The sequence below is a fragment of the Mauremys mutica genome, chromosome 8 (genome assembly GCF_020497125.1).
Source record: "Mauremys mutica isolate MM-2020 ecotype Southern chromosome 8, ASM2049712v1, whole genome shotgun sequence".
In the NCBI taxonomy this organism is placed as follows: domain Eukaryota; kingdom Metazoa; phylum Chordata; order Testudines; family Geoemydidae; genus Mauremys; species Mauremys mutica.
In genome coordinates, this window is record NC_059079.1 from 71,645,293 (window position 1) to 71,660,541 (window position 15,249).

General features: G+C 46.9%; 1 protein-coding gene across 5 annotated transcripts in view; it reads right to left on the minus strand.

Annotated features, from left to right (window-relative positions):
- The window catches only part of PCDH1 (protocadherin 1), a 150,957-nt gene that overhangs the window by 82,235 nt on the left and 53,473 nt on the right, over positions 1-15,249 (minus strand). For all 5 annotated transcript variants that reach the window (XM_045026407.1, XM_045026406.1, XM_045026408.1 and 2 more), the window contains exon 4: positions 224-443. In XM_045026407.1, coding sequence (XP_044882342.1) covers positions 224-443 — 220 coding nt within the window. The remainder of the gene's footprint in view (positions 1-223; positions 444-15,249) is intronic.

The following is a 15,249-nucleotide window of genomic DNA, read 5'->3' on the forward strand; positions in this document are numbered from 1 at the left end:
CCACCTTGCTGAGCCCCTTCTCATCCTTGGTGGTCTCTTGCCATCAGAACTGTGACTTTCTCTGGCCTCCCTGCCTCACGCTGTCCAAGTCTGTCCCAATATGGCTACTAACCCCCCTCACCTATCCCTCCTCCATGGGATGCAGATTTGCGAGTCTTTGAAGTGCCTGCACCAAGACAATCCGCAGGAAGGAGGCTGACATGCATGCAGCAGGATCTCTTACCGTTTTCAGGGTGCTCCATCTCCCCAATACTACCGTCGGGTGTGGTGCGCTCATAATGATCCTCAGGCAGAGCTAATGGCCCAATCCGGGGCCCTGATGATGACTTGCTGCTAGGCGTCTCTGACTCTTCTAGCCCGCTGTCATAGTAACTATGTTGTGAGGGGTCCTGCAAGTCCTGTGCCTGATTAGCTGCAGAGAATGTCACTCGACGATGAGGTAACTGCAAAGAAAAAAGAAAAGAGATAAGAGGTGATACCAGCTACCCACAGGGAGTGATCAGGACTGGTTATGAAACCTGATCTCCCCAGCAGAGCACTGAGGACAAAGAACCACAGCTTTCTCTTGACCCTAAGCCCTTTCAACTGAAAAAATCTTTCATTTCATGAGCCCCTAAATGGACAACATCTCCAACCTCAGAGTAATCTTGCCCCCCTCCCAACAACAAGTGTCACCTCCCCTCATCTCAGGTGTCTCCCCTTGACTGACACCATCTCTCACCTCAGGGTCTTTCCAGTTCTCACCAAAGAAACTACCCCCCCAACAAACATCAGAGTCCACCCTCCAATTTACACCATCTCTCTAACTTCAACACCCCATCACCCAACAGACATCTCGTATTTCAGAGCTCCATGGAATCACCCCCCATTCTCCCTTACTATCATATCACCTCAGAGAACCCCCAACTGGCATAATCTCTTACCTCAGAATGCTCCCTGACTAGCAGTCCCTCAGCTAACATCATCTCTGATCTCACAGTCCCCCACAGGAATTACATTACACCAACTCTCATCTCAGAGCCAACTGCTTCACAACAGACACAATCTCCAACTCAGAGGAACCCCAGCAGAGTTCTGCAAAACAGGGTCCCAGAACTGCCTGATCTTTGACTACCCATCTGATATAATCTCAGACCTCAGAGTCCCATTCACAACTGACACCACCTCTAACCTCAGAGGTCTCCCCTCGACTAAAACCATCTCTCATCTCAGAGACCCTGATTGACATAGACTCATAGACTTTAAGACCAGAAAGGACTATCATGATCATATAGTCTGACCTCCTTCACGTCATAGGCCACAGAACCTCACCCACCCACTCCTGTGATAGGACCATAATCTCTGGAAGTCCTCAAATCTTGATTTAAAGACTTCAAGTGACAGAGAATACATCATTTACTCTATTTCAAACCAGCAAGTTAAGAGTGTCCTATGATACAAGGAAGGCACTCCTCAAATATGAGGATCTGTTAGACTCCTAGTGTGTGGATGCAACCCACCAGCCAAACACCTGGGAAAGAATTCTATATAGTAACTCAGAGCCCTCCCCAGTGTCCCAATTCCAGATGTTGGAAATAATCTCTCACCTCAACCCGCTCTGACACCAACACTCACCTCAAAGTCCCCAAGTGATACCAACTCTTACTTCAGTGCAAGCCCCACTATTGATACCACCTATTATCTTAGAGCAACTCTGCGATTAATACCAACCCTCACCTCAGTGCAATCCTCCCCTGATACCAACACTCAAAGCAGAGAGCACCCTGGATTGACACCAGTTCTCACCTCAACACAATCCCCTTGATTGATTCCTACTCTCACCTCAGCACAACCCCCCAATTTATACCAACATTCACATCAGAGGGCACCGACTGATACCACCTCTCACCTCAGCACAATCATGTTGATTGATTCAAACTAGCGCATCAATGCAATTCCCCCCCGACCCCAATTGATATCAACTCTAACCTCAGAGCTACCCCCTGATTGATAGCAACTGTCACCTGAGGGAAATCCCAGGATTTATACCAACTCTGACCTTGGAGCAACTTCCCGATTAATACCAACTCTCAACTCAGAAAAAATCTCTCTCATTTATCCCACCCCCGCTCAATGCAACCCCACATTTAACATTAACTCTCATTTTAAGAGAACCTCCCCCACACTGATACTAATTCTGACCTCAGAGCAACCCTTCTGATTTACACCACCTCTCACCTTACAGCAGGCTCCTGATTGACACCAACTTTCATTTCAGAGCAACCCTCTGACTGATATTAGCTCTCATCTCAGAAAAAACACACCAGCTTGATACTAACTCTCATCCCAGCACAACCACCCAATGATTCAAACTCTCACCTCATTGCAACCCCCTTGATTGATACCAGTTCTCCCCACAGTTGACAGGAACTCTGATCACTGAGCAACCTCTATAATTAATACCAACTATCACCTCAGAGAACACACACCCAGCTGACATCAACTATCACACCCAGAGTAACACACAACCCCAATTTGTACCAACTCTCACCTCAGATTAACCCCAACTGACACCAACTCTCACCTCAGAACAATCCCCGGATCATTAAAATTATCACCTCAGCACAACCTCCCACAGATACAAAAAATCTCACAGCAAAATGCCCCCCCTTGATACCATCTCTCACGTCAATACAAGCCCCTTGATTGATACCAACTTTCCCCTCAGCACAACCCCCAATCAATATCAGCTCTTACCACAGAGCAACCTCCTGAATGATCCCAATTCACAATTCAGAGCAAACCCCGCCCCCCGCAATTTATACCAACTCTTACCTTAGATCAAACCCCCCCCCCCGATTGTCACCAACTCCCACCTCAGTGCAATCTCATCCCCATTGATACCAGCTCTGATCTCAGTGTAACCCCAGCCACTGATACCAATTCTTACTTCAGAGTGCTCCTCCCAATTGATAACACCTGTCACCTAAGCACAACACCCTCATTCATACCAACTCTCACCTCATTGCAACCCCCACTCCGATCTACACTAGCTATCACCTCAGAATACCCGCCCTGATTGACACCAACTCTCAATTTAGTGCAACTCTGCCACCGACACATAGGCCTTGTCTACACTACTAAGTTATGTCATCAAAACTGCTATTTGTCGACTCAAACAGTGAATGTGTACACTGCACGGCGACATTTATCAGAAAAAATGCCTGGTTTTGGCAATAACATACATCCACCTTCACAAGAAATTTTCCTCTACAATTTTGTTGACAAAGTGCAAGTGTAGACACCACCCTTCATCACTTTAATTGGCCTCCAGGAGGTGTCCCACAATGCCCATCCTGCCCACTCTGGTCAGCAGTTTGAACTCCACTGCCCTGCAGACAGATAAATAACCATCCACCCCGCCCCCTTAGAAGCCCTGGGAATTTTTGAAATTCCATTTCCTGTTTGCTCAGCATGGAGAGTTTTCATCGTATCTTCCCAGGTGACCATGGTGGGTTATTGCAGCAAATGCATGGACCACTGCAGAGCTGTTGGATCTGCTCCATATATGAGGAGAGGAGGCTATGCAGTCCCAGCTGCACTTGAGCTGTAGGAATTAGGATACCTACAGGCAGATTTCTTGAGGCTTGTGCAAAAAGGGCTATGATCAGAACATGCTGCAGTGCAGAGCGAAGATAAAGGAGCTGAGGCAGGTGTACCATAAGGTGAGGGAGGCAAACCATCGCTCAGGTGCTTCACCTAAGACCTGCTGGTTTTATAAGGAGCTGGATGCTATCCTTGGTGGCGACCCCACCTCGATCGCCAACAGCCCCATGGATACTTCAGAGGACATGTAGGCGGCGGAAAGAGGACCTAATCCAGAGAATGAAGTTATTGATGAAGAGGTGGAGTTAGATGAGGATGTGCAGCTCCCGGCGGGGTTGCCCGGTGGGGCAGACAGCCAGGAACTGTTCTCCACTCCAGAGGTTTCTAGCCAGTCTCAGCAGTTACTCTCCGGCAAGCAAGAAGCAGGAGATGAGACTCCTGGTAAGTGGTTGTGGCTTGTCTAGTGCGGAAGTGGGTTCATAGAAGAAATGTGGGAGGCTGGCTGTGTTTCTGTGAACTGGACATTACCCTGTGTAGCTAATCAGTACGGTGGAGCAAGATGCTGATGCACGCTGAGATCTCACAAGAATCCTCCAGAGAGATTTTCAGAAAAGTTTCCTGGAGGTCTTCAGTAATCCTCTGCCAAAGGTTCCGTGGCAGAGCAGCTTTGTTCCTTCCCCCATTGTAGGAAACTTTCCAGGGCCATTCGGCAATCACTTGTGCAAGGACCAAAGTGGCACATAGGTGAGCAGCATAGGGAGCAGGGTGGAAGCCACAAGCATGGAGTAGATGTGCCCTTGTTTCCCTGCTTACCCTTAGCAGTGAGATATCTGCTAGAATTACACCTGCCTGTGGAAAAGTGTGGGAGAATTTTAGAATTTGTTCCCTAGAATGCTGCACCACAACCCTTGCAAAGAGTCAGGTTTCAGAGTAGCAGCCGTATTAGTCTGTATCCGTAAAAAGAACAGAAGTACTTGTGGCACGTTAGAGACTAACAAATTTATTTGAGCATAAGCTTTCGTAGGCTACAGCCCACTTCATCGGATGCATAGAATGGAACATATAAGAAGAGTATATATATACATACAGAGAAGATGCCATACCAGCTCTAAGAGGCTAATTAATTAAGATGACCTGTTATCAGCAGGAAAAAAAAACTTTTGTAGTGATAATCAAGATGGTCAATTACAGACAGTTGACAAGAGGTGTAAGGATAGTTATTATAAGGAAATAGATTCAAGTAGTGTAATGACTCAGCCATTCCCAGTCTCTATGAGGAGACTATCCTTACACAAGTACTCCTGTTCTTCTTCCAGAGAGTGTGTGCTGTTTTCCCCATGTGGAGCGCCCCATCCTCCCCCTCTCCCCGCCAACAATCACCATGCTTTGGGTGTTCGCAGAGATGTGTGCCTGGCTAAGGTCAGTGAGAAAGTGATGGCAATGTTGCAAAAGGTGTACAGTATTTAACAGAAATGTTTCAGTGCTGTGCATGAATTTAACAATCCCACTTCTGTGCATTGTTCCCTGTGCTTCACCAGATGTGGCCTTCAGGAACACCCCACGCATCTTGGCTGAGCGTCTCCACCAGATAAGAATGCGCCCAAGACACAGCAAAGCAGACATGTTCTGTGAGGTCCTGCTGTGCTCCAATGCAGAAAAAAGCTGAACAGGACAGAAAAGAGAATCATGCATTTCTTAAGGACGCTACTGAGCAGATGATTAAAGTAATGGAGGAGCAAACACAGATGCTGAAGTCCTTAATAATGCAGACTGAGCAGATTAGTGCTCAACCCCCACTGCAGTACATTCAGAACTCTTTTCCATGCCCCCCACCCCAAACTCCGCCAGCATATTCCTTTCCACCTTCTGGGACTTCTTGGTTTCCCCTTCACTCCAACCGCTGGGACAATTTTCACAGTGATAGCTGGACCTACACACAGCTGTGAAAGTCTGCCCTTCCCTGGTTCCTCCTTTCCTACTAAGCATATGAGTGTTTGTGTGTGTGGTTTCTTGTGCAATAAAAGCAAACTTTTATAATGGTAAATCATCTTTATTTTTTTTCTACAAGGTGAGATTGCAGGCATTGCCAATACATGCACAGGCATTTTAATCACTTTATTACAGGAATATAAGGCCCCAGATGTCACCATTGCCCCCTAGGAAAACTACATGTAATGTAACATTAAAGCAACTCAGACAGAGATATATGTTACTGGTGGTCATTGTCAAAGTGCTGCCTCAAAGCCTCCCTGATTCACATACAGTGGAGCCGCATCATAGGCGCATTTAACTTAAGCAATTTTAACTATATGCGTTCGGCAAAACAAAACAAAAAAGAGAAAAATAGCAATTTAAATACTGTACCTGTAGTGCGGGCGATTCCACCCGCCATTCCACTCAATGAGCATTTGACTATACGCAATTTTCACTTTACGCGCTGACTTCAGAACCTAACCCCCGCGTAAGATGAGACTCCTCTGTAGCTCCCCTCTGGGCTCCTCTGACAACCCTGGTATCTGGCTGCTCAAAATCAGCAGCCAAGCAGTCTGCCTCCGTGCTCCACCCTTGAGCAAACCTTTCACCCTTAGCTTCTCGGAGATTATGCAACATACAGGACGCAGCTATGACCATAGGAATATTATCCTCAGTGAGGTCCAACCTGCCATAAAGGCATCACCAGTGCACCTTTAATCTGCCAAAGGCACATTCAACTGTCATCCGGCACCTACTGAGCCTGCTGTTGAACCGCTCCTTACTGCTGTCCAGGTGTCCTGCGTAAGATTTCATTAGCCACAGCTGTAAGGGGTAGGCAGGGTCCCCCAGAATCACTATGGGCATTTAACACCCCACACTGTAATCTTCTGGTTAGGAAAGAAAGTTCCCGCTAGTAGCTTTCTGTACAGGCTGGTGTTCCTGAAGATACGTGCATTATGCACCTTCCCAGACCTCCCCACGTTGATGTCAGTGAAACACCCATGGTGATCCACAAGCGCCTGCAGCACCATGGAGAAATACCCCTTCCTATTGATGTACTCCATCGCAAGGTGGTCTGGTGCCAAAATTGGAATATGTGTGCTATCTATCACCCCTCCACAGTTAGGGAAACCCATTTCTGCAAACCCATTTCTATTTCACGCACATTTCCCAGAGTCACGGTCCTTCGTAGCAGGATGCAATATATTACCCTACACATTTGCATTAACGCAGCTCCAACAGTTGAATTCCCCACTCCAAATTGATTCATGACTGACTGGTAGCAGTCTGGAGTCACCAGCTTCCACACAGTGATTGCCACATGCTTCTCTACCAAGAGGGCAGCTCTCATTCTGGTGTCCTTGCGCCGCAGGTCTGGGGTGAGCTCCACACACAGTTCCAGGAAGATGGCTTTCCATATCCAAAAGTTCTGTAGCCACAGCTTGTCATCCCACACTTACATGACGATACGATCCCACCATTCAGTACTTGTTTCCCGAGCCCAAAAGTGATGGTCTTCTCTCTACGCACCTGCTCTGTGAATGCCAAAAGCAATCTAAAGTTGCTCCTATCCATATCACGCAGAATGTCAGGCGCCTGCGAGTCTTCTTCAGTTAGGAACTGCACTGCCATCCATAATGTCTTTGTGACATTGCACTCCATATGTTTTATGGAAATATGCTTATGAGTGTAAATATAATGTAACTGGAATATGCTTTATACAAAAGATGTCTTGTAAGGTATCATTACAAAGCTTATAATCTACTGAGTGCGTTCATCCTATTTGTATGAATGTATCATTCTTGTATCTGAAGCTAGAAATATGAAGTATTACTCTGAAGTCCTATTGTAACTATGCAAAGTGTGGGCCATTAATGGTGGCTTGGAATCTTGATGGCTCCCGTTAACTAGGACAACTGGTTGTAAATGGCTCTTTTTACTTGTAAGCCTTCCTGTGTCCCTGGTGCCAGACTGTGAGTAATGAAGTCTCACAAGACATGTGAACATGTCACATGATACTGGAATCCATCTTAAATCTGGTGCTTTACCATTTAGAAGGAAGGGTAGGAACCCAGAGAGAGACAAAAATTTCCCCCCTTGTGCCAAAGATATAAAAGCGGGTGGAACAGAACAAAGGGGACTGCCAGTCATGAGAAATCCTCTAGTTACCACCTGAGCTGGAACTAACAAGAACTGTACTGGGGAAAGAATTGGGCCCAGACTAAGACTGAGTCTAGTCTGTGAAAGAAGCTTATTAGAACATCTCTGAGGGTGAGATTTACTTGTATTCAGTTTCTTAAATGTATTAGGCTTAGACTTACATGTTTTGTTTTATTTTGCTTGGTAACTTACTTTGTTCTGTCTGTTATTACTTAAAACCACTTAAATCCTACTTTTTATACTTAATAAAATCACTTTGGTTTATTAATTAACCCAGAGTAAGTGATTAATACCTGGGGGAGCAAACAGCTGTGCATATCTCTCAGTGTTACAGAGGGTGGACAATTTATGAATTTACTCTGTATAAGCTTTATACAGAGTAAACCGGATATATTTGGGGTTTGGATCCCATTGGGAGCTGGGTGTCTGGGTGCTGGAGATAAGTGACTTGCTGAGCAGTTTTTGGTTAAAGTCTGCAGCTTTGGGGGCATGGACCAGACCTGGGTCTGTTATCAGAGACATAGATAAACACAATTAGTTGGGGGAGAGTCAACACAGCTTTTATAAAGGGAAATCATGACTCATCAATATATTAGAATTCTTTGAGGTGGCAACAAGCATGTGGACCAGTGGATATAGTGTACTTGGACTTTCAGAAAACCCTCCCCAAAGGCTCTTAAGCAAAGTAAGGGGGCATGGGATAAGAGAGAAGTCCTCTTATGAGCCTAAAAGACAGGAAACAAAAGGTAGGAATAAATGGTCAGTTTTCAGAATGGAGAAAGGTAAGTAGTGATGTCCCCCAGGAATCTGTAGTGGGACCAGTGCTCTTCAACATCTTCATAAATGATCCGGAAAAACTGGTAAACAGTGAAGTGGGAAACTTTGCAAATGATACAAAATTATTCAAGACAGTTAAGTCGAAAGCAAACTGCAAATTGTTACAAAGGGAATCTCACAAAACTGGGTGGCTGGGTGACAAAATGGCAGAAAAAAATTAATGTTGACCAATGCAAAATAATGCACATTGGAAAACATAATCCCAACTATACACACAAAATGATGGGGCATTAAACTAGCTGTTACCATTCAAGAAAGAGATCTTGGAGTCATTGTGGATAGTTCTCTGAAAACATCTGCTGAGTGTTCAATGGCAGACAAAAAAACCTAACAGAATGTTAATAGCCATTAGGAAAAGGATAGATTAAAAATAATGCCGCTATATCAACTCAAATTATGCCCACAACTTGAATACTGAATGCAGTTCTGGTTGCTTCATCTCAAAAAAGATATATTAGAAATGGAAAGGTGCAGAGGGCAACAAAAATGATTAAGGATATGGAACGGTTGCCATATGAGGAGAGATTTAAAAGGCTGGGATTGTTCAGCTTGGAAAGGAGACGAATAAGGGGGAATATGACAGAGGTCTATAAAATCACAAATAGTGTGGAAAAAGTGAAGGAAGTGTTATTGACCCCTTCACAAAACACAAGAACCAGGGGTCACCCAACGAAATTAATAGGCAGCAGCTTTAAAACAAATAAAAGGAAGTATTTCTTCACACAAGGCACACTCAACCTGTAGAACTCATTGCCAGGGGATGTTGTGAAGGCCAAAACTATAACTGGGTTCACAAAAGAAGATAAAGTCATGCAGGATAAGCCTATCAATGGCTATTAGCCAAGATGGTCTGGGGTGCAATCCCATACTCTGTGTCCCCAAGCATCTGACTGCCAGATGCTGGGAATGGTTGATGGGATAGATCACTTGATAATTGCCCTGTTTAGTTCATTGCCTTTGAAGCATCTAGCACTGGCCACTGTCAGAAGACAGAATATTGGACTAGATGGTCCATTGATCTGACCCGGTATGGCAATTCTTATGTTCTTATACCACTTCTTATCTCAGAGCAACCTCTCAATTGATACCACCTCTCACCTCAGAGCAACCCCTGCCCATTGATACCAATTCTCACCTCAGGGAACCCTCAGAGTGAACAACTCTCACCTCACTTCAACCACCTCCCCCCACACTGATACCAACTCTCACCTCAGAGCAACATCCACGATTGACACAAACTCTCACCTCAGCTCAACCATCCTCATTGATACCAACTGTCACCTCAGAGCATGCCCCAGATTCATGCCACTTCTCACCTCAGCGCAACCTCCCCCGAACAGATACCAACTCTCACTTCAGCACAATCACCCCCATCTGATACCAGCTGTCACCTCAGAGCAACCACCTGTTTGACACCAGCTCTCAGAGCTACCCCCTGATTTTTACCAACTCTCACCGCAGTGCAACCCCCCCAATTGACTCTAACTCTCACCTCAGAGCATCCTTCCAATTGACACCAACTCTTAAATTCCTTTTAAGCTGTGTGGCCGTGCAGCTGCCTATTAAGCCCTGTGCAGGGGCTCAGGACTGCAGCGGGTAGAGATGCCTCTTCCCCAGCATGGATCTGCTGCAGCTGGGAGAGGTTCCCCTCCTCGCCAGCCCCAGTATGGACCTGCAGCGGCAGGGAGAGGTGCCACTCCCTGCTGGCCCCAACACAGACCTGCCCCAGACTTGCTGTGGCCGGGGGAGAGGAGCCCCTCCTTCAGCCCAGCCCAGGCCAGGCCAGCCAGAGCTGCTGGGGAGAGGAGCCCCTCCCTCGGCCCAGCCCAGGCCCACCGAAGCTGCCAGAGAGAGGTGCCCCTCCCTCAGCCCAGCCCAGCCCACCCCAGAGCTGCCACGGCTCGGGGGAGGCGCCTCTCCCCTGGCCCCAAGCTGCTACATCAAGAGAGGGCTGGGGGGAGTTCTCTCTCCCCACCACAGCCCCAGGGCAGCCTACACCCCAAACCCATCATCCCCAGACCCACCCCACAGCCCGCACCCCTCATCTGCCCATCCCAGAGCCTTCACACCTAGCTGGAGCCCTCACCTCCTGCACCCAACCGTCTACCCCAGCCCTGAGCCCTCTCTTGAACTCCTCATCTGCAGCCCCACCCCTAGCCAGAGCCCTCCTCCCCCCACATCCCAATCCTGTGCCCCAGCCCTGAGCCCCCTCCCACATTTTGACCCCTTGGCCCCACCCCTACCACATGAATTTTGTTATGTGCACCAATATGAAGGTGATGTGTCACACATCAACTCCATATTGGTGCACACAATAAAATTCATTCCACACATGGACGTAAAAAAACTATCACCTGAGAACAACCCCACCTGATAGATACCAAGTTTCATCTTTCAGCAGCCCCCCAATTTACACCAACTCTGACCTCACTGCAAGCCCCCAATTGATCTCAACTCTCACCTCAAAACAACCCTCTGATTGACATCCACTCTCACCTCAGAGCAGCCCCCGACTGACACCAATGCAACTGTGCTGCTATAAGCTCTCTAGTGTAGCCACTCTAAAACGACAGGAGAGAGCTCCTGTCAGTTTAACTACTCCAGCCTTGCAAGCGGCAGTAGATATGTCAGCAGGAGAAGCTGCACACTGGCGCTTAAGTCAATATAAGTTATGTCGCTCAGGGAGTGGCTCATTCACACCCCTGAGCTACATAACTTATGTCAACTTATGCTGTAGTGTAGCCCAGGGGTTCTCAACCTTTTTCTTTGGGAGGCCCACCCAACGTGCTATAAAATCTCCAAGGCCCACCTGTGCCACAATAACTGGTTTCTGCATATAAAAGCCAGGGCCGGCGTTAGGGAGTAGCAAGCAGGGCAATTGCCTGGGGCCCCATGCTACAGGAGGAGCTGCAATGCTACATTGATCAGGCTTTGGCTTCAGCCCCATGCAGTGGGGCTTTGGCTTTCTACCTTAGGCCCAAGTGAGTCTAATGCTGGCCCTGCTTGGTGGACCCCCTGAAACCTGCTCACGGCCTCCCAGGGGGCCCCAGATCCCTTGTTGAGAACCAATGGTGTAGACATAACCTAACTTTCAGCTCAGAGCAATCCTCCTACTGATACCAACTCTCACCTCTGCACACCCTCTGATCAATAGCAACTCTCACCTGAGAACAACCTCAGAACAACCCTTCCATTGTCACCAACTCTCACCTCAGAACAAATCCCAAATGACATCTCTCAACTCAGATCCCTCCTTCTGGCACCAATGGATAACTGACATGCTGTGCCCACTGTGCAATCCTTCACATCAGAGTACAGTGAAGAAGAGTCCCTAGTATACCTGATCCCTGACTGACACAATCTCTCACCTCACAGCCCCAACACCAATTCACAAAACCTCCTCACCTCAAGTGTCTCCCCAAGTTGGCTCCATATCTTAGCTCAGAACCCCCTTGACTGACATTACCATTCAGCTCAGAGCTGCCCCCTCCACAACTGATGCCATCTCTCAACCAGAGCCCTCCCTCGTAGGGCACTGACAAGGGTCACCAGGCTTGCCCAATTCCTAACTTCCCATCTGACACAATCTCACACCTCGATTCTTTTCCACTGACACCAACTATCCCCTTGGGGATCTCCCGCAAACTGACACCATCTCTTTTCACAGCCCTCAGGACTAACACCATTTCTCACCTCAGAAACCCCTGGCCCTTCCTCACTGAATGACACAATCTCACTTCAGAGGGCACTTACCCCACATCGAGTGACATGATCTCTGAGCTGACAGCCCCTATTCAAAGTCACCTGAGCCTTGGACTGTGTATCTGTCTTCCCTTACGGACCCAGTGGGTCCTGTGAGTTGTGTGCCGAGGCTGGGTTTGCCTCACCACATCTTGGCCTGAGTGTGTGGCTGGGGTGGGGTTCTCACACCTTCAGCCCTGCTGGTGAGATCTCCAGTCTTCTTGGTTCTGAGAAGCAGAGAGGAAGGGATCATGGCAACTGTTGGTCAGGTGCCTCTGGCCCAGGTGTGGGTGTTGGTTTCTCTCCAATTGGTGAAGAGAGGCAGCCTGGAACAACAGTTCAGGCAAATGTGAACTGTCCCATTAATCCAAAGCAGGGTTAACTCTTAAACCTAATTATAATAGTTCAAATGTCAACTATTATAGCAGAAACATCAGCTAATGTGCTTGTCTGACAACTGCCAATTAATTCTGATGCCTCCCCAGATGCCAAAAGTCCCAACTACCCCCTAGCAAGTTGCCAAAATCTCCAGCTTCTCCATCAGCTACTACAATGCCGTAGCTTACAGTAGTGAAACTCTAAGCCAAATGTACAGAATATCAAAACAGCTGATATAGGGGCCACGGTGGTGAATGAGATAGTCAATTTCAGATTAATTCATTAAATCCTTCTTAAATTGCTCCAAAGCTGCTGCAAGATTTCTAGTCTACTGAGCCAACCAGGCGGTCTTGCCACAGAACCACAGGTCCAGCTTACTTCACTATACATAGGGCCCTTACTGTATGTGAACATAAGAATGGCCATACTTGGTCAGACCAAAGGTCCATCATGCCAGGTGCCCCAGAGGAAATGAACAGAACAGGTATCATCAAGTGATCCATCCCCTGTCACCCATTCCCTGTTTCCAGCAAACAGAGGCTAGGGACACCATCCCTGCCCATCCTGGCTAATAGCCATTGATGGATCTATCCTCCATGAACTTATCTACTTCTTTTTTGAACCCTGTTATAGTCTTGGCCTTCACAACAGCTTCTGGCAAACAGTTCCACAGGTTGACTGTGCGTTAAGTGGAGACTTCTTCACTTGTCACTGAAAAGCAGCTGCATCTGGGGAAGAACATGAGTACACAGAAGTGCAACACAGTATCTAAGGACAGAAGTGAAGGGAAATCTCATATCTGATGGAAACCACTTGCGGGGATTTATGGAAGCAGAATTTGAATTACGTAGTTTCAAATTGTCCAAGGCAAAGAACTTATGCTCCAGCTCTTAGGCAGCCAGACCTTATATCATTAATGCCCATAAGTGATCAGCCCTTTGGTTTTACCCTCATTTGAATGCCAGTATTCCCTGCAGCACAGCATCCCTTAGTATAGGGGTAGTCAATAGGAGGACCGCGGGTCAAATGTGGACAACCAGACGTTTTGAACGAATAGCGAAATCTTTTTATTTACTTGTTATTATTGTTATTGTTATTGCAATGTGAAAAATGTTTCTCTGGAGTCTGGATCTTGAATGTACCTTGACCAAGAAATGGGGACCTTGACAAAAAATAATTGACTACTCCTTCCTTAGTACTTCGGGATTAGCACTGACTCAGAGCAGACAGCACTCCTCTATCAAATCACCCACTCCCTGCAGCACGGTGACTCCTAGCACAATACTGGGGTGTCAGTCAGCACTGACTCAGAGAGAAAAGCACTCCCTGTTGAGTCACTCACACCACTCCCTGCAGCACAATATCCCTCGCATCATGCTGGCATATTAGGATCATCATGTGAGATGTACACAGTTCACAGCCCAATGTGGTATCTGTAAAGAGCACATTTGTTATAGAGAGTGTGTTTGCCAATGAAGGACAAAGGGCATATGTACTCTCAGTGACTTTGGACACCTCCAGTGACTTATCCCCAGGTATTTTTTCTTCCTTGATTGTGACCTGGAGATCAGGCCTCTTCCCACAGCACTCACGCAAGTCCCCATTGTCCCCTGAACATCTCAAGGTCCCAGATCTTCAGAGATATAAGACTACTGCGATAGTCCAGTGTGAATACAAGACCAACCAGAGCTGCAGTTCCTCAATCAGCTGTCCTGACACTGTTAAATACTATCGGGGGGGTGAGGGGAAGCGCGGGAGGAACTGGGACAGAACAAGGAGCAGCAGGATTAACAGGATGCACAGGACTAGAATAATAGAATATCAGGGTTGGAAGGGACCTCAGGAGGTCATCTAGTGCAACCCCCTACTCAAAGCAGGATCAATCCCCAACTAAATCATCCCAGCCAGAGTTTTGTCAAGCCTGATCTTAAAAATCTCTAAGGAAGGTGTGACAGGTTGGATCACAGAAACCCCCCTGGGAGCTGCCAACTGATGTGCCAAGACTACCTCTGCTCCTGTTTTCCCTGCCAGCTTAGGACTCCAGCACCCTGTTTTGCTGAGCCAGACACTCCCGTCTGCTCCAACACAGACCAGGGTCTGAATTACTTGCCCCAAAGCTGCAGATTTACTTGAAAACAGCTCACAGAAGTGTGCTTGTCTTTAGCACTCAGATGCCCAACCCCCAATGGGGTCTAAACCCAAATAAATCTGTTTTACCCTGTATAAAGCTTATGCAGGGTAAACTCATAAATTGTTCTCCCTCTATTACACTGATAGAGAGATATGCACAGTTGTTTGCTCCCCCAGGTATTAATACATACTCTGAGTAAATTAATAAGTAAAAAATGATTTTATTAAATACAGAAAGTAGGATTTAAGTGGTTCCAAGTAGTAGCAGACAGAACAAAGTAAGTCACCAAGCAAAATAAAATAAAATGCACAAATCTATATCTAATCAAACTGAATACTGATAATCTCACTCTCAGAGATGCTTCAGTAAGTTTTTTCCTCAGACTGGACACCTTCCAGGCCTGGGCACAATTCTTTCCCCTGGTACAGCTCTTGTTTCAGATT